The sequence below is a fragment of the Myxocyprinus asiaticus genome, chromosome 12, assembly GCF_019703515.2.
Source record: "Myxocyprinus asiaticus isolate MX2 ecotype Aquarium Trade chromosome 12, UBuf_Myxa_2, whole genome shotgun sequence".
Lineage (NCBI taxonomy): Eukaryota > Metazoa > Chordata > Actinopteri > Cypriniformes > Catostomidae > Myxocyprinus > Myxocyprinus asiaticus.
In genome coordinates, this window is record NC_059355.1 from 31,452,080 (window position 1) to 31,478,462 (window position 26,383).

Below are 26,383 nucleotides of genomic sequence, written 5' to 3' on the forward strand. Positions count from 1 at the left end.
GGGGAATTGCTGTATAGCCTCTGGCCGCCCCGCCATCGAGGGTAATGAGGGTGGGGGAACTGAGAAATCGGGACCGGGCAGTAAAAGGTACCTCCAACAATTTTGTCAGCTCCTCATGCACTTCCGGGAAGAAAGGCACTGGAGCGGGGCGTGGCTTCTTTGAGCGGCGCCACGAGCCCAGGAACCAATCATCGAGCCGCGAGGGTTCCGTGTGTGCCGATCAATAGACCCGAATTTATTCATTTTCAATGAGAGGTTGTTTTTGGAAATGACATGAGACAATGACATGAGTAGATCCGACAAAGCTAAACAGAGTTTATTCAAATGCGTACCAACGCGATGAGGCGACTACCTATGGGAGAGCAGATAGTAATGCTCTTGTGACTCGCCTCCTGATACAGTTGAATACAGCTACGAGGTGATTTAATTGCTCTCAGTGTGAGCGGCCCTTTAGACAGTGAGAGAGTTACCCAAACCGTGGTTGAGGCACACTGTATCCTCAACAGATCATGAGATGTCCAGATGCAATGAGCTTTTTAGAGAAAAAACTATAATAGAGGGCATGAAAAGGAGAGGGTTTGGGCAACAGATTTTTTCTCAGGAGCTCAGCTCGTTTTGTGACGTGTGTGTGACTGGCAGGAAATGAATTACACCTGTATCAAGGAGCGACAGGGGAGGTAGAGGGGACCAAGTGACTCGGAAACAGGGAGATTGCCCTTGCTGCTATATAGAGTATGAACTAATGGGGTCAGTGATATTCTGGGTTGGCATGACTGAGCACCAAACCACAGTGACTAAGCTGCCCAGCAGTATACACACACACACTCATATCTGCATGCACACCCCAGTGCAGGGTAATTACCTGGAAACGGTCATTCTAACTGTGGCCACTTGACAATAACCCAGAAACGTGAATCAAATGGGCAGCAGGTGTACTGCACACATACACCAAAACATTCATGGATGAACTATTACTGCTATTCACTTTGCAAACACACACAATCAGTTAGGTTAAAGTCATTGCAAAAATGTGAAGGCAGTTCTGAGAAACTGGGGGGACTCTGTACATGTATACTCTCTTTGTCTTTCTGCTTATAAATAGTATGAGCTAGTGAAAATCAGCCACTGTGCTTGCTGTTAAAATATAATATGCCCTAATGTATTTACCCATCTGAGAAGACTTTTTTTTTTTTTTTTAACTGTAATCCTTGCTTTTTACTGTAATCCCAGCTTTTTTTTAGCTTCTCTCTCAAAACATTTGCATTCCAGCTTAATAAATTACACTATGAATCATTCTCCTCCTCAGGGAGCATTTTAAATATTCAAGTTATAGTGTTTTACCTCAGCTGTATAGTGTGTCTAGGCACTGATAGTGCTGGAATCCAATTGGCCATTGTGCATTGTGTATTACGTGCAGTTGACCAGTTTTTCAATGGCACAAGGCTATTGGTAAATTTTGGAATTGACGCAAAGGGAATCTAATGCCACTGATGCCATTAATCTCAAAATGGTCAAATACTGATTAATCACTTACTTTGACCATATTAACTCTGTACAAAAGGTCAAATTTCTTCGCTTCCATTGAAGCACACAAAAAATTGCTCTTTGGAAAATTCTAATTTATGCTGGGATATGGTTTGTCAGGTTTTGCACAAACCTCTGGAGTCCATGCCAGCTTGAGTGCATGCTGTAAGTAAAGCTATTGTTGTTTTTGTTTTATTTTAATTTTTTGTGGATTTTTCTCCCCCTTTTCTCCCCAATTTGGAATGCCCAATTCCCAGTGCACTCTAAGTCCTCATGGTGGCATAGTGACTCACCTCAGTCCAGGTGGCGGAGGACGAATCTTATCACGTGGCTTGTTGAGCGCGTTACCGCGGAGACCTAGCACATGTGGAGGCTTCACGCTATTCTCCGCAACATCCACGCACAACTCACCATGCACCCCACTGAGAGCGAGAACCACATTATAGCGAACATGAGGAGGTTAACCCAACGTGACTCTACCCACCCTATTGGTTGCTTAGGAAGCCTGACTGGAGTCACTCAGCACGCCCTGGATTCGAACTTGTAACTCCAGGTGTGGTAGTAAGCGTCTTTACTTGCTGAGATACCCAGGCCTAGTAAAGCTATTGTTATGCTTATAATATAATAAAAAAGGACCTGTATTTAATAAAATAAAAAAATGCAAACTAGAAACTAAAACCACAAGTTGACTCAGACTTTTGAACGGTACTATAAATTATTGTATTACACATACACTGGTGGCCAAAAGTTTGGAATAATGTATAGATTTTGCTGTTTCAGAAGGAAGTTGGTACTTGAATTCACCAAAGTGTCATTCAACTGATCACAAAGTAGACAGGACATTACTGATGTAAAAACTAGCACCATCACTATTTGAAAAAAGTCATTTTTGATCAAATCTAGACAGGCCCTATTTCCAGCAGCCATCACTCCAACACCTTATCCTTGAGTAATCATGCTAAATTGCTAATTTGGTACTAGAAAATCACTTGCCATTATATCAAACGCAGTTGAAAGCGATTTGGTTTGTTAAATGAAGCTTAACATTGTCTTTGTGTTTGTTTTTGAGTTGCCACAGTATGCAATAGACTGGCATGTCTTAAGGTCAATAATAGTTCAAATATGGCAAAAAAGAAACAGCTTTCTCTAGAAACTCTTCAGTCAATCATTGTTTTGAGGAATGAAGGCTATACAATGCTTGAAATTGCCAAAAAAACTGAAGATTTCATTCAAAGGTGTTCACTACAGTCTTCAAAGTCAAAGGACAACTGGCTCTAACAAGGACAGAAAGAGATGTGGAAGGCTAGATGAACAACTAAACAAGCCTTACATGTCCTCAGCTGACAGCTTCATTGAATTCTGCCCGTTCAACACCAGTTTCATGTACAACAGTAAAGAGAAGACTCAGGGGTGATGGCCTTATGGGAAGAATTGCAAAGAAAAAGCCACTTTTGAAACAGAAAAACAAAAAGAAAAGGTTAGAGTGGGCAAAGAAACACAGACATTGGACAACAGATAACTGGAAAAGAGTGTTATGGATCTTAACCCCATTGAGCTTTTGTGGGGTCAGCTAGACTGTAAGGTGCGTGAGATGTGCCCAACAAGACAGCCACATCTATGGCAAGTGCTACAGGAAGCATGGGGTGAAGTATCTGGACAAACTGACAGCTAGAATGCCAAGGGTCATTGTTGCACGTGGAGGATTATTTATTTTTTTATTGTAATAGTAAATTTTCATGTTAATAATGTCCTGACTATACATTGTGATCAGTTGAATGCCACTTTGGTGAATAAAAGTACCAATCTGGTTCCATAAGAGCAAAATATGTACATAATTCCAAACTTTTGGCCGCCAATGTACGTGCTTACATTTAGCAAGTTATACACTCTAGATGCTGAAATTAAACATAATAAAATGAAATACTTTCTCAACAATATTAATATTCCAATATTAACTAATGAGAAGGCTAAAGCCATTGAACTACCAGCACTCTCTGAGTGATCTTCATAAAGCCTCACTTAAGCCTAATGATAGGTCTGTTGGTCTGAATGGACTGCTGTGTTCTGTAAAACCATTGGCATCTTCTTTCACAATTTTGTATAGACTTGTTAGTGAAATCTTTTCCCCTAACATGAATACCGCTCAAATCACCTAGATCTTTCATCGCCTGTAACAACAAGATTATCTGTAAAGCTCTTGCACTCAAATTAGAAACTGTCATCTCTAAACTAGTACATCCAGATCAGATCAATCAAAAGTAGACATTTATTTGGCAAAATTTGTAACACTCCCACAGTGGTATTCACTCTGGATGCAGAGAATGCATTTGATAGGGTTTTTTGAAACTGTACCACCATCTCTAGATATACAGTACCTTTGCCAATTACAGGCTTCAGTTGAAACTTTACCACCATCTCTAGAAATACCTTTAGTCACACTGCCAATTCCAGGCTTCAGTTAATTTATGACAAAACTTTACACAAAACTCATTTTAATCACAAGACGATGCATGTAATGGCACAATCAAAAGACTCAAACCTGTCAGCACTATACCACAGCACAGATCACTAGTTACATCCATGCTATCTGGGGCTGTACATTAGTCTGTAAATTCTGGAGGAAAAAAAAAATCCACAATATCCAGTGCTCTGTACCACAGTACTGACCATGTGTTCCTGACATGGACAGCTGTGGCTTGAAAAACCAAAACTGTAATAGAATTAATTGTAAATTAGTATCTTTGTCTAATTTTTCAGTAAAAAAAAAAAAAAAAATTCTAAATATTTTTAAAACAAGATTCACTGCTTAAGATATTTATACTTGTTTACAGAGAATATTTTGAATATTAAAATATGCAGTGTAGGTTGGCAGGTCTATTTATCTTGTTTTAGTTTTTATTTATTTTTTATTTTTTATGGAATTCAAGTATATGTATATATAAATATGTATATTTCAACATACAGTTGAAGTCAGAAGTTTACATACACTTAGGTTGAAGTCATTAAAACTCATTTTTTGACCACTCTGCAGATTTTTATATTAGCAAACTATGGTTTTGGCAAGTCGTTTAGGACATCTACTTTGTGCATGACACGAGTAATTTTTCCAACAATTGTTTACAGACAGATTGTTTCACTTTGAATTGACTATATCACAATTCCAGTGGGTCAGAAGTTTACATACACTAAGTTAACTGTACCTTTAAGCAGCTTGGAAAATTCCAGAAAATTATGTCAAGCCTTTAGACAGTTAGCCAATTCGCTTCTTACAGGAGGTATACTGAAGTGGAAGTGTACCTGTGGATGTATTTTAAGGCCTGCTTTCAAACTCAGTGCCTCTTTGCTTGAATCATGGGAAAATCAAAAGAAATCAGCCAAGACCTTAGAAAAAAAAATTGTGGATCTCACAAGTCTGGTTAATCCTTGGGAGCAATTTCCAAAAGCCTGAAGGTCTCACGTTCATCTGTACAAAAAATAGCATGCAAGTATAAACCCCAGGGACCACACAGCCATCATACTGCTCAGGAAGGAGACGCATTCTGTCCCCTAGAGATGAACGTAGTTTGGTGCAAAAAGTGCAAATCAATCCCAGAACAACAGCAAAGGACCTTGTGAAGATGCTGGAGGAAACAGGCGGACAAGTATCTACATCCACAGTAAAACGTGTCCTATATTGACATAACCTGAGAGGCTGCTCAGCAACGAAGAAGCCACTGCTCCAAAACCATAAAAAGCCAGACTACAGTTTGCAAGTTCTCATGGGAACAAAGATCTTAATTTTTGGAGAAATGTCTTCTGGTCTGATGAAAAAAATATTGAACTGTTTGGCCATAATGACCGTCGTTATGTTTGGAGGAAAAAGGGTGAGGCTTGCAAACTGAAGAACACCATTCCAACCGTGAAGCATGGGGGTGGCAGCATCATGTTGTGCTTTGCTGCAGGAGGACTGGTGCACTTCACAAAATAGATGGCATCATGAGGAAGGAAAAGTATGTGGATATATTGAAGCAACATCTCAAGAGATCAGCCAGGAAGTTAAAGCTCGGTTGCAAATGGGTCTTCCAAATGGACAATGACCCCAAGCATACCTCCAAAGTTGGGCAAAATGGCTTAAGGACAACAAAGTAAAGGTATTGGAGTGACCATCTCAAAGCCCTGACCTCAATCCGATAGATAATTTGTGGGCAGAACTGAAAAAGTGTGTACGAGCAAGGAGGCCTACAAACCTGACTCTGGTCCATGACTGTTTACACCAGTTCTGTCTGGAGGAATGGGCCAAAATTCCAGCAACTTGTTTTGAGAAGCTTGTGGAAGGCTACCCAATACATTTGACCCAATGCTAGCAAATACTTACAAAGTGTATGTAAACTTCTGACCCACTGGGAATGTGATGAAAGAAATAAAAGCTGAAATAAATAATTCTCTCTACCATTATTCTGACATTTTACATTCTTAAAATAAAGTAGTGATGCTAACTGAACTAAGACAGGGAATATTTTCTATGATTAAGTTTAAATGTATTTGGCTAAGGTGTATGTAAACTTCTGACTTAAACTATATATATATATATACACTGTATACATACATATATATATATATATATAATTCTAGGTAGTAGTGCCTGACCGATATATCGGCCGGCCGATATTAGCCTTTTAGGCATATCGGTAAAATATCGGTATCGGCGTATATTTTACCGATATGCGCCGATATGAAAACTTTTTTTCAGAACATATAATGCAGAAAACAATGCTTTAGAATTGGTGTCATAGCGTAGTTTGTCCAGCAGAGTGTGCTCCATCTCCATTGCAGACAGGGTCTGGTAAGTTAACTAGTTTGTAAAATACATACTGGAAACTTAAAACAATGACCCCATCATTTTCCCTTTTCAATATAACTAATATAACGTTAACCTTGTCCCTGACAACCATGTCACTCATGTCTGTTTGCTGTTAGCCAGCTACAGTTTGTCAGTGCAGTCAGTAATGTAGCAGATTGAAAGGTAAACATCAGAGCATCTTTTTGAAGCTTAGCAGACAATGGTGCAGTAGTGGATTGTGTCTGATTTCATGCTATGTTGTTACGTAGTTGGTGAGACACAATGCTGGAAAGTAAAATAAAAAATGTCCGTCTTTTACTCTCCGTGACAATGAGCTTATAGCTAACTAGCTAATCATGTAGCTACTTTGTCAGCTGAGTGGAAGCTAATGTGTAAACATGTATTCACCAAACTGTTTTGTTCAGGATTCACAGTTTGGTACCCCCTTCAACCGAACAAGTCCAGTCATTGCATTTATAAAATGTAATATTTAAAAGTCTGGTTTTCCACCATTGAAAGTTTCCCCTGAACTTGTATAGCAGAATACGGTGTAACACCACTGATTATCTGTTTATCTTGACTCGGCAGTATTAATATAGTCAGCATTTGACTGATACTAAACAGTACTGATGTTTATTTAGCTATTTATTGTATTTTTATTTATTCTTTATTTCCTCAGTGTTCATTTCTAGAATTTGTTGACAATGTATAATAATAATGTCAAATATTCTTTGATAAAAAAAATTTTGTCTAAGAAATCAGCCTTCTGAGTACCTTTGCATAGTCATATTGGTGCAAAATCGGTGAAAAATCCACATAGAAAAGGTCTGTTTTCATTCCAGCTCAAAAATTAAATATATCGGCCACCATATCGGTAATCGGTGAATTTTCCCTCTCTAATATTGGTGTCGGTATCGGTCTCAAAAATCCCATATCAGTCAGGCTCTAGTAGGTAGGGATGATAGGGACATGTCCCTATCAACTTTCAGCATATCGGAAATGTCCCAACCAACATTTGGGCAATTTTACCAGACAAAAAAATACTTCAACTTTATACTGTTTTTATTTTCATTTTAACAACTATTAAAGGTCCTTAGTATAATTACTCATGTGTAAATTATTGTCCTACCCTACCTCTTCTGAAGCGCATAAACGGTGATGTCGTGTGGCACATGTTACTTTTCTCAGCGCTGTTTATGATGCAACAATCACAGTCTTTTATAAGATTTATATATATATATATATATATATATATATATATATATATATATATATACACTATATTGCCAAAAGTATTCGCTCACCCATCCAAATAATTGAATTCAGGTGTTCCAATCACTTCCATGGCCACAGGTGTATAAAATGAAGCACCTAGGCATGCAGACTGCTTCTACAAACATTTGTGAAAGAATGGGCCGCTCTCAGGAGCTCAGTGAATTCCAGCGTGGTACTGTGATAGGATGCCACCTGTGCAACAAGTCCAGTCGTGAAATTTCCTCGCTACTAAATATTCCACAGTCAACTGTCAGTGGTATTATAACAAAGTGGAAGCGATTGGGAATGACAGCAACTCAGCCACGAAGTGGTAGGCCACGTAAAATGACAGAGCGGGGTCAGCGGATGCTGAGGCGCATAGTGCGCAGAGGTCACCAACTTTCTGCAGAGTCAATCGCTACAGACCTCCAAAGTTCATGTGGCCTTCAGATTAGCTCAAGAACAGTGCGTAGAGAGCTTCATGGAATGGGTTTCCATGGCCGAGCAGCTGCATCCAAGCCATACATGGCAAGTGCTATCTTACGGAAGACACGTTAAAGGAATAATTTACCCAAAATATACAATTATTTTTCATTTTTAGTAAAAAATGTAACTATTGTTCTGTTTCTTACACACACCTATCGTTTCACGCCAGAAGACATTGGTTAACCCACTGGAGTCGTATGGATTAATTTTATGATGGCTATATGTACTTTTTTGGCTATATGAGCTTCAGAAAGTTGGCATCCATTAATTTGCATTGTATGGACCTACAGAGCTGAAAAGTTCTTCTAAAAAATCATAATTTGTGCTCTGCAGAGGAAAGAAAGTCATACACATACTCACATGAGGGTGAGTAAATGATGAGTGAATTTTCATTTTGGGGTGAACTTATCCTTTAAAATTTTAATGATAGTATAAGAGGTGCAAGATTTTAAGATGCTGTTATAACTGCCAATAAATGTTTTATTTCGCACATTGGAGAAGAACATCGAGATAAATGAAAAATAATGCTTTGTCAATAAAATAAGGGATTTGTGATTAAAAAAAAAAAGTCATTAGTTGTAAGCCTAAAGCCTACTTTGTTCACAAGGCCTACTTTATTATAGATGTAGGCCTAAGTGCTGTACATATAAATAAGCAATATGACAAAAGATAATGTGGGAGTGAGGGGAGTTGGAATGCAGAAAGTAGAGAAAAATGTCAGTGTTCCATTCTCACCATAATTTGTTTATCTTGTGATGTCATTTTACACATGTAAATTGTTAATTTACCTAACCCTTTGTTTAGATTTTCATTTATTTAAAGCTGGATAATATATTTTACAGTATGTCATTTCATGTCCCTTGAATATCATTTTCTCATGGTAAATCTTCTTGAAAAATATCAAATTTGATTTTGACCCATTAATCTTAGATTTATCGCATCACATATCACTGTCACATTATCCAAGTTCATCGCATATCACATTTTTCCTCAAAGACATGCAGCCCTAGTGGTCAGTTTTTAATTTGTTTATTCTTTAGAAATAAAAAAAAATCCAATATTTAGTATGGTGGGGCAGAGAAATAAGAAATTAGTTTTATGAAGTAAAACTGTTATTTTGCCTATATTACCAGACTCACTTTTTCACATTATCTTAATACCAACATTTTGAATATTACAGTATCCTTGCTATACTGTATGTCCCTACCAACTTTCAAAACAAACCTACGCCCTTAGATCTGACTGCCAACTGGATTTTTTTTAGCTGTGACAATTTACTTGCACAATGACAATGACAATGGCTTCTTCTTGCAAACACTTTTCTGGAGTTGATTATGGTCCACCCAGAGACCAGACGGGATCGTTGTTTGTGGAATATCTTCAGCCAAAAGTGACTGAAAATTGACTTCTGATGATGTTCATTCCACTTGTTCCCATCTCTTCTGTGTGGGTATGCAGAGATAGGGTGACCAACTTCTCTTTGAGTTATGGTTACGATAACTCTGTACACCGCACAGATGCAGAGTTTGTGCTGAACGCGCTCATGTTTCAGGTCCTCTTGGGTCAGCACATAAGGATTATGTGGCCCTGCACGATACCACTGTGAGTAGAAGTGGAGTCGGCAACATTACATTAAGGGCCTGGCAGCGGACATTGATAGCATCGCCTTGTACGACACTTTCTCAGTCTTCGGGAAAGTGCAGTCCTGAAAGGTGGTTAGAGACAAGAATGGGTCTAAAGGCCATGGCTTTGTCCATTATACAACAATGAAGGCTGCCGAGAAGGCAGTCAACGAGCTTAATGGCATGATGCTCAGTGATAAGGTGGTTTCCATATGCCATGTCAAGCCATATCAGGAGCATCAGGCCAAACAAAAGGCCAGGCTAAAAAATCCAGACAAAGAAGAGAAGGAGAGCTGTTACCCGGAGGTGAGTCTGTATGTTTCAAATTTTCAGTACATCTTGGATAGTTAACAACTGTGTGGATTGTTCTCTTAATTTGGAACCATCACCAGTTCCAAATTAATGATGGCGAATGGACGAAACCAAGGCTTTATGTTTGTTAGCCTTCTCCTCTCTTGAGGCTGCAACCCAGGCTCTGTACACAATGAACAGCCATATTGTCAGCACCAGGATGTTGAGAGTTGAATTGTCCAAGAGTGTGGAGAAGAACCACGAAACTGCCAACCAGTACAGCTCTGAAATGCCTGATGCTGTGGTTAATTCGATCATGGAGGACAACTCTGAATTTGCATTGTAGATTCAGAATTTGCATTGCTCTGCCAGTCCAGCACCCCGACCAGCCTGCTCTCCCCTCTGAGAACTTTATAGCCATCATCCCAAAGGTTGACCAGCTGGCTCCTGGTGAAAAGATGGATGAATCTGCCAAGACTGTCAACTCTATAGATGGAATAGCTTTAGATGATGGTGCTGATGGAAATTATCCATTTGATGATGGAAAACTTTTCAAAGACTTCCCTGAAATTGGATTGTTCATCAACTCCAGGATCAAAGTGATCATGGAGTGTGCCGTTAACTCCATGATGTCATCAGCTGGTACCCTGTACACCGTACCTGACAGCCAATCAGCTGCTGTGAGAGCAGCTCTTTAGGAGGATGGTGACTCAAGTGAGTAGACATCATCGTGGGAACCCTGGCTGAGAAATTATCTGGAAAGTTCTGTGAGAACAGTTGTAAAGAGCCCTACAACCTGGTGTTTCCTTGGACTTTGGCCCCTAGAATGCATGAGGCGCTGATGGTTCTTCTGTTCCAGATGTATAAATGCAGTTTATATATATATATATATATATATACACACTACCGGTCAAAAGTTTTGAAACACTTACTCATTCTTTATTATAATTTTTAATATAAGTCATCAAAACTATGAAATAACATAAATAAAACTATGGGAATTATGTTGTGACTTAACAAAATCCAAAATAAATCAAAACTGTGTTATATTTTAGCATCTTCAAAGTAGTCACCCTTTGCCTAGAATTTGCAGACATGTACTCTTGACATTTTCTCAACCAACTTCTTGAGGTATCACCCTGGGGTGCTTTTTAAATAGTATTGAAGGAGTTCCCATCTATATGCTGGGCACTTATTGGCTGCTTTTCTTTATTATTTGGTCCAAGTCATCAATTTCAAAAAATTTTGTTTTATTTATTAAATTTTAGTTTTATAATTAAATGAATTAATATGGTGGCACAATTATATTTTTGTCTACAAAACTAATTTAAAACATTTAAGCATACACCTTCAGATTAAAAGATTTTTAAGATCATGAGAAACATTTCAGTCAAGTGTTTCAAAACTTTTGACCGGTAGTGTATATTGTGCCAAAAATGTCTTGGTGTTCAAAAAAAAACTGCAAAGAAATGTTTTGTGTGTGTGTGTGTGTGTGTGTGTGTGTGTGTGCAATAATTATGATTATATTACATTTCTGGAATTTAATCAATACTTATTTTACCAAATATTTACTAAAAACTACAACTTAAAAACAAAACATGTGCCTTATTAATTGACAAGGCTGTAGGCAGATTTTGGAACTAACGCAAGGGGAGCACTTTTGGTAAATCAATCAAGAAGGCACAGTTATTGGCCGTTGTTGATAGCCTCAATATTTCCAGATATCAGCTGATTAATCAACCTATCACTAGGTAAGATATAACCCTTCGTCAGACCCTAATTCTCTCTCTCACACACAGCAGTGTTAGTGTGCCCTTCTAACACACGCACAAGCACACACACTTCCCCAAGAGGATTAATTACCATCCAGTCATGGTAAAGCTCCTCTCTTGTTTTTCGTAATCATACCAGCATATGATCCTAGATTTGGTTTTGTAAAAGCACCTAAGTCATGTCCACACCCTCATGTTTATTACTTTTTAATGCAAGTATAATGACTGTCCTGCTGTTCCCATTGATCAAGAGCTCTCGTGCTTTTTCGATATCACTCACATGTTATTACCAGGTTTAACACAACATGATAGTCGGCTATAATGGCATGACAGTACTTAAATTCTGCATTATTGGGGGTGGGGGGCGGGGGGGATGTTTGAGGAGGATTCTGGGAAAATAGGTCTATTTAAGGCGAACAGAGCAGCCTGTGTGATGAAGCAGAGAAGAACTATGGTCCATGTGACTCCATGTGACTTTGCTCTGATAGAAGGAGAACCTCTGTAGAGGCCACTGAACAAAGTTAAGAGCAATTCTGAAAAGCAATCTAACAAAGAAACCGGGAGATTGGGGGAATGTGTCTGGCTACAGCACATGCAGCCAAATGTTTTGACCGTGGACATGGAAAACATACAGTAGAGTGTGTGTGTGTACTTCATTTCTCTCAAGCATACAGTATAAGATCTTTACAATACTGTGCAGCATTGGTGTCAGTGGCGCTCCCGATTGCCAGTGCAATCTCATCAGCAAGCCAAATCTTGACTCCCTGATTGTGATGAGCCCAAGTATACAACTGATCAATTGGCCACTGATGGAATGTTTTCCATTTTCCTCATAGGTAAAAGCCCATACCTCATGTTCACTAACCGCCATGAGATCCGTCGCATTGACCTGTTGAAGAAGGACTACACACAGGTAGTGCCGACCTTGAAGAACGCTGTGGCCCTAGATGTGGATGTCACCACCAACAAGATGTACTGGTGTGACCTCTACCATCGCAAGATCTACAGGTACTCATAAAATCACACATCTAAATAACAAATAAGCACAGCTTGATATAATGTTGCCTACTTGCAACTCGACAGCCGTTTAGTCGTTATTTTAAAAAGGGTCATTTGCAATTAGTGTTAAATATACAGGTGGGAGGAGACTGTTGAAGGCATTGACATACTTTTCCCACCCCCTCTCAACCAGCTGATATTTAAATACATGAGAACAGCTGCCACAAACTCACTGTAGATTTTCTGAAAGCAATCAGCTTCATGGAATGAGAAAATTATGTGCACATTTTCATACAGGTTTACTCTGGGTTTCCTATCTGTAAAACTTGTGTGTGTTGAAATGTGAGATGAACCATTCCTTCTAAACTTGTTTTCAGAGAATATATATTGAATTAAGTTTATTTTTCCCCATTTCTACCTGTTTTACCCACAACATTCCCCATTGGCAAATTGATTTGCTCTAATGTTAAGCATACTTTTGTTGTTGTTGTTGTTAGGATTACGCTTAAACAAGATGTATCAATTAATGTAAATTCCTACCCCTGTTATTCCCTGACTTAACTCAGAATAATTTTTGTCCTTATGAAAGGACATTTCAGATCGTTATGGGAGGTCTTGTGATCATTAATAACCCAAAACAACCAATTAACAAAGTCTTATCTTATCAGTCAGACACCAGCCTGTCACACTGCCTGCCTGTGTGAAAACAGCTGTTGAAAACTTTACCACCGTTTGTCCTTTACTGTCCAAGTGTGCAAGCTGCCCTGTCAGGCTCGGGTCTCTGCCTCACTTCCTGACTCACGCTGAGTCACATCAGCCTGTAGGAGCATCTCTAAATCATCTCAACCACACCATATGCTTGCCATAATTTACCTCCTACAATAATGCTTGCTATTACTCTCCCCTTCTGCCCTCAGGATGGCTCATACTAGGATGGAATACAACAGTTCATTATCACTTTATAAATTCCTCAGTAGAGCACTCAGAAGAATAAAGGAAGCTTGTCTTCAGGGAGTTTAATATTGTGTGGTCAATGGCAGAGAGTTGACGTGAATTTAAGAATGGTGGATATTGTAATACAAATAGACTGATATAACAGTGACAGACAGACAAACGGATGGATGGATGGATGGATAGATAGATAGATAGATAGATAGATAGATAGATAGATAGATAGATAGACAATAAATACAGAAAAATTAGAAATGTACATGTGACGAGGAGGAGGGCGTGGCCGGGCCGTAAGGATGGACACCCAGCGCTGAATCATCCCAATCAGCCGGGAGAGGGATAAAGAGGAGCCAGAGATGCCAGTTCAAGAGAGGGAGAGAGAGAGAGATGCATGAAGTTGTGTGTTATAAACTAGATACACAATATACGCCATATACATCATAATTCATAGACAAAATTAGTGTAAACATTATAGTTAAGAGTAAGAAATAGAGTATCATATTACAACTTTTACAACTATTTCTATATGTTTTAAACCAAATGCACAGTGACATATGCACATAATACTGTATGCAAATGTAGTATATTGAACATTGATTGGCAAAAAGTATGCATTGGACATTTATTATGTTGTCAGATGATAAAATGTAAGATGTCAGTTGACAGTTGTTACTGGCAATGAGGGCCATTGCGGTATGATTCTGCAATGTTTCTGCTATGAAATACATTTCAAAACTCCTTGTTTAAGACTGCTTAAAGCATCTTTGATCTGTCTGTTTATGAGGGTTATGTGGTTATTGATCTGACCATTGCTGTCAGTTGCTGTCTGCAAGTTGTTTACATAGGGAATCTTGGATCACCAGCATGATTATTATTATTATTATAATTTTAGTTTGAAACCAGGCAGTAAATGTTTTAGCATCAAGGTTTTATTGCTTTGATTAGTTCCAATTAGCATCAGCATGGGTCAATGTGACGCAGTTACGCTGTAATTAAGATCTCAGAGTTAACCGAAACTAAAGCAGTTAAAGAAACAATCTGTTGCTCTTGCTGATCAAATACATCTTTGTTGATCCTGGTGTGAACACAAAACACCCTGGTTTGGGCTTTTTTAGATGGTTTGATTTACTCTACCTTGTTACACCATTATCTAACCAGGCGCAATGTGACAGGTCATTTTGTCTGTTTACTTGCTTTCTTTTTCTGCCTCATCGCTCTGAGTACCCCCGCTCAAAGTGAAGTCCCATTGGTTCAAAATCCTGCTCCACATACTGTAGGCGTATATTAAACATCAAATATGTTTTGATTAGCTGTGATTGTGTTGTGCCGTGTCACACAAAATTTTCACTTTCAGTTGAGACAGATAAATTATTTTTGCTGGAAACTTTTTGCAATGGACACTTTAATAGCACTTCAAAAACCTCATATACTGTAGATGGTAAATTCATTTTTTGTCTGTTGCAGTGGTCCATCACTGATCATATTATAAGTTATCTTTTATTACTATCGTTATAATGAAACGAGCACCTGTCATTGAGTAATTGACATCAATTTATATTCAACATCTCATCGTTTTTGCCACTGTTATTTAAGTGCAGAATTATTATATTCTACCTAAGCATCTCCTACACACTTTTTCTCCTTGTTTTGTCTCTTTGGTGAATCAGTGGCATTAGATCCTGATCTAGAGAACCGGTTCCTATTAATAGAGCTCCTTGTAAGAGACAGAGAGATCACAAGAGGAATGTTCCTTTGCCTTATGCTGCCTCTGTCCTTGTTATTCAATTAAGATCCACTTTGAGAAGTATATTTCATAGTCTTGCTCTTATAAGTGGAAAAAGACCCATTTTGATGGCTGTTGGAGCAGCATCTGGTAAAGGCACTCTCAGTTAAATGACTGCAAATGGAACATTACCAGGTGATAACCCCAACCCACTTCCTCATCATCAGTGACAGGTGACACTTAAGTGACGTGTTGCTTTGTTATGAATGCTACTTCATCAAATTAGTCTTAGTCTGTAACATGTGAGTCCTATTTCCAAGTGCAGTCAACCTGGGTTTTTCCTGTTATGCAAAATCCTTTGGACTTTTAAAAAATGATTTTGCTGGTGTTGTAATTAAGGGAAGTTTTTTCTGTAAAAGAGTATACCAGACTTTCAAAAATATGTTTTGGTCAAGCATGGGAACTTATTTAATTAAGACTTGATTATTTACACTGTGGCAAGATGCCTAATAGGATGGAAATAAAGAGCAAAGTTTAGATTAAGAGTTAGCTCACATGAGTTATTTTTGTTATTTTTACCCATCTTTTAAAATGTTGATATTAGCATTCCGATTTCTGTCATTTTAACAGGTTGGAACTAAAACCACAGAACATCACCGAATATGTAAAATCCATTGGAAGTACTTGCGTATTGATGTTTGTGCTGTTGTTTTACCATCATATCTGATGTCACTCTCTGGAGGATGATGTTAGTGTGGAACTGGATTTGTTAGGGATATTACAAAAGACTAAGCGGATGGAAGCTGATATCGAGGATGCAGGACAAACCCATGAATTGATCACTAATTTCTAAGAAACCATGTTTTGTATGTATATGATGGGGACTTAAAATTGTACTGCACAGCAGGAGTGACCCTGAGAAACAGTTTTTCACACAGATGTTGCTTCACTTTGCTGCCTTTGTATACATAAACAACAGCTGGGTGTGTCAGCAATTTGAGATGTGCTTATTCACCATGAATCTCGAGGATGCATCAAGTACCTTGTGATTGTTTGTGAATAGATGCATAACATATGCTTAAAAACTGTAAATGAACAATTATCCATGTGTGTTTTTTCCTCTACAGTGCATATATCAACAAAGCCAGCAATTCTTCTCAACAGATCACACTCATCGACACTGCACTACATTCCCCAGAGGGCTTAGCAGTTGACTGGGTCCATAAGAACATTTACTGGACCGACTCTGGACACAAGACTATCTCTGTCGCAGCTGCCGATGGCAAGAAGAGGAAGGTGTTGATTGACACAGAGCTCGGCGAACCACGAGCCATCGCTGTTGACCCGAGACAAGGGTTAGAATATAATGCTCTGTCAGATCCCTTAAACACTTTATTTTGAAATTGTCAGAAGTCAAGTTAAATGCCACAGAGAAAACATCAAGGTTCCTCTCTGCAGTCATTTTCTAAAGGGATAGTTCACCCAAAAATGAAACTTCTCTCATCATTTACTCACCCTCATGAAATGTCTTTTTTTCTTCAGCAGAACACATTTGAAGAAAAATAGAAAAATATCTTAGCTCAGTAGGTCCTTAAAATGCAAGTGGATGGTGATCAGACCTTTGAAGCTCCAAAAATCACAGACAGTCAGCATGAATGTTATCCATACGTCTCTAGCGGTTAAATTAATGTTTTCAAAAGTGATACGATCCCTTTTGGTGCAAAAAAGATCAATATTTAAGTACTTTTTAACTCTTAATCATTACCATCCACCTGAATTTTAAGGACCTACTGAGCTAAGATATATTTTCTATTTTTCTTCAAATGTGTTCTGCTGAAAAAAGAAATTCATACACACCTGGGATATCACGAGGGTAAATGATGAGAGAATTTTCATTTTTGGGTGAACTAACTCTTTTTCACTATAGACTAAAGGCCCAGGTATACTTAATTTTTCTGCATTCCAGATCTAATCATGCCTAGTCGACCGCGTTGTATTTTAAAATATACTCTTTTGACCGCAAGCAAATACGAATGCGTTCGAAGCATGCACACTGCAACTGTTTTGTGATATTCTTTTAGACCAGTCAATGGCAGGCGCATGCACCAACGATGTGCACAGAAGAAGACTGTCCGCGTGTCGAGAAATTCTGGGCCACACACGGACAATAAAATTTGCATCACGCATACTGTGCGCAGAGTGATCTGCAATGCGGACAACCGAAGTATACTTTAGCCTTTAGGTGGTTAGGTGATCTGCCAGCCTGGCCAAGTTGATTAAGGCTGATCATTTATTTATACATCTGCATCGAACCTACGTCAAGACAAAATCAAGACAAAAATGCCTTACTTTCTGAAATAAATCTACATTTAATAAATAAACAAAGGCAATGCAATGGTATTTGTGGATTCAAAAGTATTTATTAAATTACTGAAAAATTTAAAAACGATCAGTTCATCAAAGTATGTTTTAGGTCTGTTTAGGTATGTATTATTTATTATACATGTTGCCTGCCATGAAGAAAGACAATAAATCAGTCCTAGACTGTATGCTTGCTTTTGAGTCACTTAAATAACAATAAATATTGTGGCATAATTTGATGCTCTGTGCTGAATTGTTTTTATTTATTTATTTATTTATTTAAATTAATCAATAACTGCTTGCTTGACCAACACACAGTGGGTGTAGTTCTAAAGCTTAAAATCGTAACTATGCATTTAGGCAAAATAACCAACACTTAACAGTTGCTTTTTAATCTGCTGACAAATTAGAAGTGTTCCATTTTCATAACTTATGAAATATGATTATTTACTTCACACCATACAGTCAAACATAACACAGATCGGAAAGGTCTGGATTAGAATACGGCAAATATTGTTTCACTCACATACCTGATATATAGAGAGTAAAAGACCTGAGAAAAAAAGCACAGTGTTTATTAGTTGTAAACAGTTGTGTCTATTGACGTGTTTTTGCTTGTTCATATAAAACAGAATATAAAAGCAGCAGATGTTCACAAAATTCGAAACATGTCCAAACATAATGTGACATGATAGATGCACAGATAAAATAATCTTGGAGAGAATGCGATGCAACACTACCTCTAGATAATTTCTTGTCATGCTGGGGGCGGTCTCTGGTAACACAGCAGACCAATCACAGCTGTTGACATCTGCATCGACGCGACACGCAGTTACAATTTGGAAGAGGTGCAGGTCAGGCTACACCATAGCTATGGCGTAGGTTTGACGCAGAAGCATAAATCAGCCTTTAGGCTGGTCTGTTTAGTTGGTTTTAGGGGATGTACACACCGATTGTGTTCTTGTGTTAAATGAAAGTTCACTAAAAAATTTTAATTCTCTCATCATTTACTCACCTTCATGCCATCTAAGATGTGTATGACTTTCTTTCTTCAGCAGAACACAGACAAAGATTTTAGAAGAATATCTCAGCTCTGTAGGTCATACAATGCAAGTGGATGGTGATCAGCACTTTAAAACATTAAAAAGCACAGTCAGTCATAGTAAAAGTAATCCAAACGACTCCAGTTGTTAAATGAATGTCTTCTAAAGCGATACGATCGCTTTGGGTGAGAAACAGATCAATATTTAAGTCCTTTTCACTATAATTGTTTACTTCCGTTTGCTCTCCTATGCACGTCCTATGAGTTGAATCAGTTCACGCTGCCTATGAGAACTGACGTGATACCGGAATTGCAGTTCGATTTGATTACAACAGAATGCTGTTCACAAGCTTCATTGGTTTTGCTCTCATTTGAACATGCCAGTGAGCTTATATCACGTGAGAGGCAGCATAAACTGATTCCCCTCATGGATGCACATTGGAGAGTGACCAGAAGTAAACAGTAGCCACTTTTCCACTATCGGCCAGTGCGAGCCAGGGCCATAAACTGGCCATCTGGGGTCAATAGTCTAGGACCACGAGCCACGACACCAAAATCGCTCTGCATTCCCACCATCGTGCCAAAAGCCCTGCAGCGTTGCCCTAAAACCCGCCTTTAATACACCGCTCTGGTTCAAACGTCACATACCCCACCCATTTCACAAGCCAAAACAAACACGCATGTTATCCAGTTATCTAGAATATCAGTTTATATTGTATGGAGACGTTAGCTAGCTAGCGAGATAGTTTAACGTTGACAACTCACTGACTTTAACTGCCATGGTGTCCCAAGTGGTCTCTCCACTAACAGCAGGATGATATCCCAGCACACCATCCATGATCTCAAACCATGGAAAGTTCTCCCTTTGGGCACCACTTTGTCTATGTGCATCTTATCGGATTTGCAATGTGTCCACAATTTTTTCGCTGAGATGCAGGTGCATGACGTCACACAAATATCTCGGCACCCAGAGATGAACAAAGTTAGTGATATACAGTCACTTTTATGAAATTATGTAGATCAGTGAGTCAAAGTTCCTACATTATAAGATATTAAAGCTTGTTTAACAAATGTTTGCAGAGACTGGTGTACAAAACACAGTAAATTAAACTCTCTTTTGATGATCGTACACCTGTAGCACAAATGCTAGTGTAGCAGCTTTGTTTATCAGTTGGGTTGCTAGGAAACAGTCAAACCTCTGTTATGCTAACGGGACTGTTGCTGTTTTGGTTGTTTAAACATAATTTTTCAAGCATTTGGCAATAAAATTCCTTTATGGTCAGAGTTCGGAGAATTCAAGTAGGAATATCCCACATCCGACTTGAATGAAACGCAGCACGAGTGTCTCGCTAAACTCGCCTTTGACATTGACTGTGCCTCAATCCCCAGTTGGCCTTCTTTGGCCCAAGGTAATTGCCGGAAATGATAGTGGGGATGCAACTGGCCTTGGCATTCACTAGCACGCCTTCATTTGGCCTGATAGTGGAAACACGGCTAATTATAGTAAAAAAAGACTTGATCTGATCTGTTTCTCATCCAAAGCGATCGTGTCGCTTTAGAAGACATTAATTTAACCAATTTTCATTTTGGGGTGAAATATCCCTTTAAAAAAGCTAGATGCAGCACAACAAATGGAACAGAGCGCAGATGTCACGAGGGACGTTTTTAGAAGTCATAATTATTTTAACTTCTTTAAAGTTAAATTTATATATTACCATAGGACATTTGATTTTCCGCTCAAAAGATGGAATTCATCCCAAAATGTAAATGTGATGTAAATATGATGTATGTTTCATGATCTTTGGTGACAAAGATTTTTAAAACCCCCATCAATGGTTCTTTCTATTCATAACAACATGCTGTCCATCATGATGAGTCTATCCCCTTTGGGCTCTTTTTACCATATTACCGAAGTAGAAGAGCATGAAACAAATGCAAACGAGTCTCATGCAGGTCGGCATTCTGTATAATTGTTGCCTGTGGGTAAAGTGTCCACTTCACTCTTACAGGGCCATAGCTATAGACTGAGTCTTTAATGAGCAAACATTTATCATATTCATCCAGATTTTTGACGTGATGGGAATCAAAGTTTCAAGGCCATCGAGGGAAATTGGGGTGGTTCACACTTGAGTCCTCTTTAAAAGAACCAAACTGAGATGCCTTTAAGTGGACCAGATAGTGAACCAAGTGCAAAAGTGCCCTTTGAAGACACTGCTTTAAAGAGGTCTGAGTTCATTTTTATCATTCTCACATAAGCCAAATTCTTGAAAACACCTTTTTTTTCACCCATCAGGTTCATGTACTGGTCAGACTGGGGAACACAGGCAAAGATCGAGAAAGCCGGAATGAACGGGGTGGATCGACAGGTTCTTGTTTCAGAGAGGATCGAGTGGCCCAACGGGATTGCGCTTGGTAAAACGTTATTCAAGAGACACAATGTTGTTTAGCAATTTAATTCCTTCATACACTAAAAATATATTCCAAGATGAACCAAAATGAATAGTGAGGTTGTGGTCAACAGGTGGGTTGGCTGGGACACGAGGAGTTCTGTATTGGCAAGGTTTAGCTGAAGGTGTCGTTCCTTTATTCAGACCAAAATGTCCGAGAAGCAGGCAGTGATACGAGCTGAGACAGTAGGGTAATCAGGCTGGAACGACAGGTAGAGCTGCGTATCATCTGCGTAGCAGTGGTAGGAAAAGCCATGTGCCTCCGACCGGTCCGAGTGATGTTGTGTACATCGAGAAGAGGAGGGGTCCAAGCACTGATCCTTGAGGAACCCCAATGGTCAGCTGGTGTGTCTTGGACACCTTTCCTCTCCAGGAGACCTTGAATGATCTGCCAGTGAGATATGACTCAGACCATCCAAGCGCAGTTAAATTTTCAGCATTTCTCTGGTTCGCTTCAGATGAAAGCCATTTGAAAAAGCTGTAATGAATAGAAAAAGTTATTGACAAAAGGGTGGAATTGAGTATTGTTATAAATGTGTAGAAGCCTTTTTTTTTTCATCTTTTGAATGGGAAAAGAGCAAGTAATCTTCAAAGCTAGGAGATTTTAGAGTGCACTGTATTGGTATTTGTCATTGATTGTGCTTTCAGTGGTACTTTCATGATTGCTTTCCTTTGGAATTAAATTTTTAAATATTGATAATTATGGTAAATTCCTTCAGACCACTGAATACAGTATATTCAGTATCAGAAAAGACAGTTTTCCCAGATTGATCTCTGTAGCGCCTAATATTCTTGGGTAATTGGCAAATAATATGGTTGGACATGAACTTAAAAAAAACAAATAGGTCAGAATTTTAGGTTAATATCTCTCTCAATTAACCCTAAAAATGTTTTTCTGTCTTGGGGGATACAAACATTGAGGGAATGGGGAAAGGAATAGCAAGCAAGTGGGGTAAATTTCTGTGAAAAATATTGAAAAGGGGGTCCCTGCAAATGCTGAGGTCATGTATAAAAACGTCATGGTTACTGGTGTAACCTCCGTTCCCTGATGGAGGGAACGAGACGTTGTGTCGATGTAGTGACACTAGGGGTCACTCTTGGGAGCCCGAGACACCTCTGGTCTTTGATAAAAGGCCAATGAAAATTGGCAAGTGGTATTTGCATGCCACTCCCCCAGACATACGGGTATAAAAGGAGCTGATATGCAACCACTCATTCAGGTTTTATGCTGAGGAACCGATATAATGTCCGGCCATTTCAGCGGGTAGTTCAGCGTTGTGGCAGGAGGGACACAACGTCTTGTTCCCTCCATCAGGGAATGGAGGTTACACCAGTAACCATGACATTCCCTATCTGTCACTCACTCGAAGTTGTGTCGATGTAGTGACACTAGGGGTCCTTATACGAAACGCCACAACTGGCTGAATTTTGTTACGTGAACTGGCGGTGTGTGGTGGGCAGACTGCTGTGTGCCTCATAGCCAGCGCACCAGGTCGACACGTAACCTCCCCCAACATAGTTATGAGTGTCGAATGGCCCTTTTTGGGGACAAATTGACTACCCAAAAATAGAGACAGGCTTAACCCAGTCGTGGCCTCTTTTCCCCTTCCCTTTTTCCACTCCCTAAAAAAGAAGGGGGATTATCCGACTGGGCCGCCAGGTCTAGTCGGGGGGTGTCCCTCCCAAAGGGAAGACACCACGGAGACCACACCTCGCCCAAAGTGAGAGGGGGATATTTAAGTGGAAGAATACGTCACACGGTCTTTCCAACCATGTGGAGAGCCTTCAAGGTAGATCCTGCCCAATGTGGGAGGAGTTACTACAAACATGGAGATTGGGGCAGAGGGGCTCTGCCCAAGGAAGACGCAGTTTGCCAGCAGGGAAACGAACTAGCGGAAGATATATATTGCATAGGGTTAGCCTCACAGGGAACCGCCACATGCGGAGCACCTACCCCAGAACAGGGCACTTAGTTAGCGTGTGTACTGGGCCGGCAGCGAGTCTCTCTGAAAACTCGACTGCCACAGGGCTCGGAGGATGTCAACCAGGGAACAAAGTTTGTGAACACTACTGGGAATTAATGGTGCACATCTTCAGCTCCAAGGGAGGTGGAAGGCGCTATGTGTAAGCGATACACCCAGCCAGCTATCCCGGGCTTATCCACTTGTGTTGCATGCCACTACCTGGGACGAAACCGGTTCCACCTGGAGGTTGTAGAACCTTGCACAGGTGTTGGGTGTTGCCCAGCCTGCTGCTCAGCAAATGTCTGTTAGAAAGGCACCTCTGGCCAGGGCCCAGGGAGTCGCTACACCCCTGGTAGAATGGGCTGGTAGCCCTACCGGGGGCGGCATGTCCTAGGCGACATATGCCATAGTTATGGCATCAATGAGCAAGTGGGCGATCCTCTGCTTGGAGACAGCGCTTCCTTTCCGCTGTGCACCAAAGCAGACAAAGAGCTGCTCAGAGATTCTAAAGCTCTGCGTGTGATCCAAATAGATGCGTAAAGCACGCACCAGACACAGCGATGACAGGGCTGGGTCTGCCTCCTCCTGGGGCAGCGCTTGCAGGTTCACCACCTGGTCCCTAAAAGGGGTCGTGGGAACCTTGGGCACATAGCCCGGTCAGGGTCTCAGGATCATGTGAGAGTAACCTGGACTGAACTCCAGGCAAGTTTCGCTGACAGAGAACGCTTGCAGGTCACCTACCCTCTTAATGGATGTGAGCGCAGTCAGGAGGGCAGTCTTCAAGGAGAGTGCCTTAAGCTCGGCTGACTGCAAAGGCTCAAAGGGGGCTCTCTGTAGACCCTGAAGAACTACAGAGGTCTGATGAGGGAACGAGGCGCAGTTTGGAGGGATTCAGCCTCCTGGCGCCTCTTAGGAACCTGATGATCAGGTCGTGCTTCCCTAAGGACTTACCGTCGACTGCGTCATGGTGTGCTGCTATGGCAGCAATGTACTCCTTCAAGGTGGAAGGGGACCGCCTCCCTTCCAACCTCTCCTGCAGGAAGGAAAGCACTGATCTGACTGTGCATCTCTGGGGGTCTTCCCGACGGGAAGAACACCACTTAGCGAACAGATGCCACTTAAAGGCATACAGGCGCCTCGTAGAGGGGGCCCTAGCCTGAGTGATTGTGTCTACCACCGCAGATGGTAGACCGCTTAGGTCTTCCGCATCCCGTCCAGGGGCCAGACATGGAGATTCCATAGGTCTGGGTGCGGGTGCCAGATGGTGCCCCGTCCCTGAGAAAAAAGGTCCTTCCTCAGGGGAATTCGCCAGGGGGGAGCTGTCGCGAGGAGCGTGAGGTCCGAGAACCACGTCTGGGTGGGCCAGTAGGGTGCTACCAGGACGACCTGCTCCTCATCCTCCCTGACCTTGCACAGGGTCTGTGCAAGCAGGCTCACTAGGGGAAATGAATATTTGCGCATGCCAGGGGGCCAGCTGTGTGCCAGCGCGTCTATGCTGAGAGGGGCCTTGGTCAGGGCGTACCAGAGCGGGCAGTGGGGAGAATTCTTGGGAGGCGAACAGGTGCACCTGTGCCTGTCGAATCGACTCCAAATCAGCTGGACCACCTGAGGGTGGAGTCTCCACTCTCCCCTGAGGGTAACCTGTCGTGACAGCGCATCCGCTGTAGTGTTGAGGTTGCCCGGGATATGAGTGGCTTGCAGCAACTTGAAGTGCTGCCGACTCCAGAGGAGGAGACGGCGGGCGAGTTGTGACATACAACGAGAGCACAAACCGCCTTGGCGGTTGACATATGCTACCGTTGTCGTGTTGTCTGTCTGAACTAACACGTGCTTCCCCTGGATCAATGGCCAAAACCTCCGCAGGGCAAGCAGAATTGCCAACAACTCAAGGCAGTTGATGTGCCAATGCAGTCACGGACCCGTCCAGAGGCCGGTGGCTGCGTGCCCATTGCAAACAGTGCCCCAGCCCGTTTTGGAGGTGTCTGTCATGACCACGATGCACCTGGAGACCAGTTCTAGAGGAACACCTGCCCGTAGAAACGAGAGGTCGGTCCAAGGGCTGAAAAGACTGTGACAGACCGGCGTGATGACCACGCGACGTGTCCCGTGGTGCCATGCCCATCTTGGGACTCGAGTCTGGAGCCAGTGCTGAAGCGGCCTCATATGCATCAACCCGAGCGGTGTGGCCACCGCCGAGGATGCCATATGCCCCAGGAGCCTCTGAAAAAGTTTCAGTGGAACCGCTGTTTTCTGTTTGAACGCCTTCAAACAGGCCAGCACCGACTGGGTACGCTTGTTTGTAAGGCGTGCCGTCAAGGAGACTGAGTCCAACTCCAAACCGAGAAAGAGATGCTCTGAACTGGGAGGAGCTTGCTCTTTTCCTAGTTGACCTGAAGCCCTAGTCGGCTGAGGTGTGAGAGCACCAGGTCCCTGTGTGCGCACAACATGTCTTGAGAATGAGCTAGGATTAGCCAGTCGTCAAGATAGTTGAGAACGTGAATGCCCACCTCCCTTAATGGGGCAAGGGCAGCCTCTGCGACCTTCGTAAAGATGCGAGGAGACAGGAACAGGCTGAAAGGGAGGACTTTGTACTGATACGCCTGACTCTCAGACGCAAACCGCAGGAAGGGTCTGTGTCGAGGAAGGATCGAGATGTGGAAGTACGCATCCTTCAGGTCTACTGCCGCGAACCAATCTTGATGCCAGACACTCGCCAGAATGCATTTTTACATCAGCATCTTGAACGGGAGTCTGTGTAAAAGCCTAGTTGAGAACTCACAGGTCCAAGATTGGCCGCAACCCACCACCTTTTTCGGTACGATGAAGTAGGGGTTGAAAAACCCTTTCTTCATCTCGGCTGGAGGGACAGGTTCTATCACGCCCTTCCGTAGGAGGGTAGCGATCTCCGTGCAAGGTAGCAGCGTTTTCGTCCTTCACCAAGGTGAAGTGGACACCGCTGAACCTGAGCGGACACACGGTGAAGTGAATCGCGCAGCCGAGTCGGACGGTCCGGACCAGCCCTCGCGACGGATTGGAAAGCGCAAGGCATGCGTCCAAGTTCCATGCAAGGGGGACCAAAGGGACAACGTCATAGGACGTTCCGGCAGGTGGGGCCTCGCGGCGGGGCA

The 26,383-nt window shown here is 41.3% G+C and overlaps 1 protein-coding gene across 2 annotated transcripts in view; it reads left to right on the top strand.

Annotated features, from left to right (window-relative positions):
• Positions 1-26,383, top strand: part of LOC127449447 (low-density lipoprotein receptor-related protein 8-like) — a 279,198-nt gene that overhangs the window by 213,715 nt on the left and 39,100 nt on the right. For both annotated transcript variants that reach the window (XM_051712861.1, XM_051712860.1), the window contains exons 10-12: positions 12,605-12,776; positions 16,569-16,796; positions 21,138-21,256. In XM_051712861.1, coding sequence (XP_051568821.1) covers positions 12,605-12,776; positions 16,569-16,796; positions 21,138-21,256 — 519 coding nt within the window. The remainder of the gene's footprint in view (positions 1-12,604; positions 12,777-16,568; positions 16,797-21,137; positions 21,257-26,383) is intronic.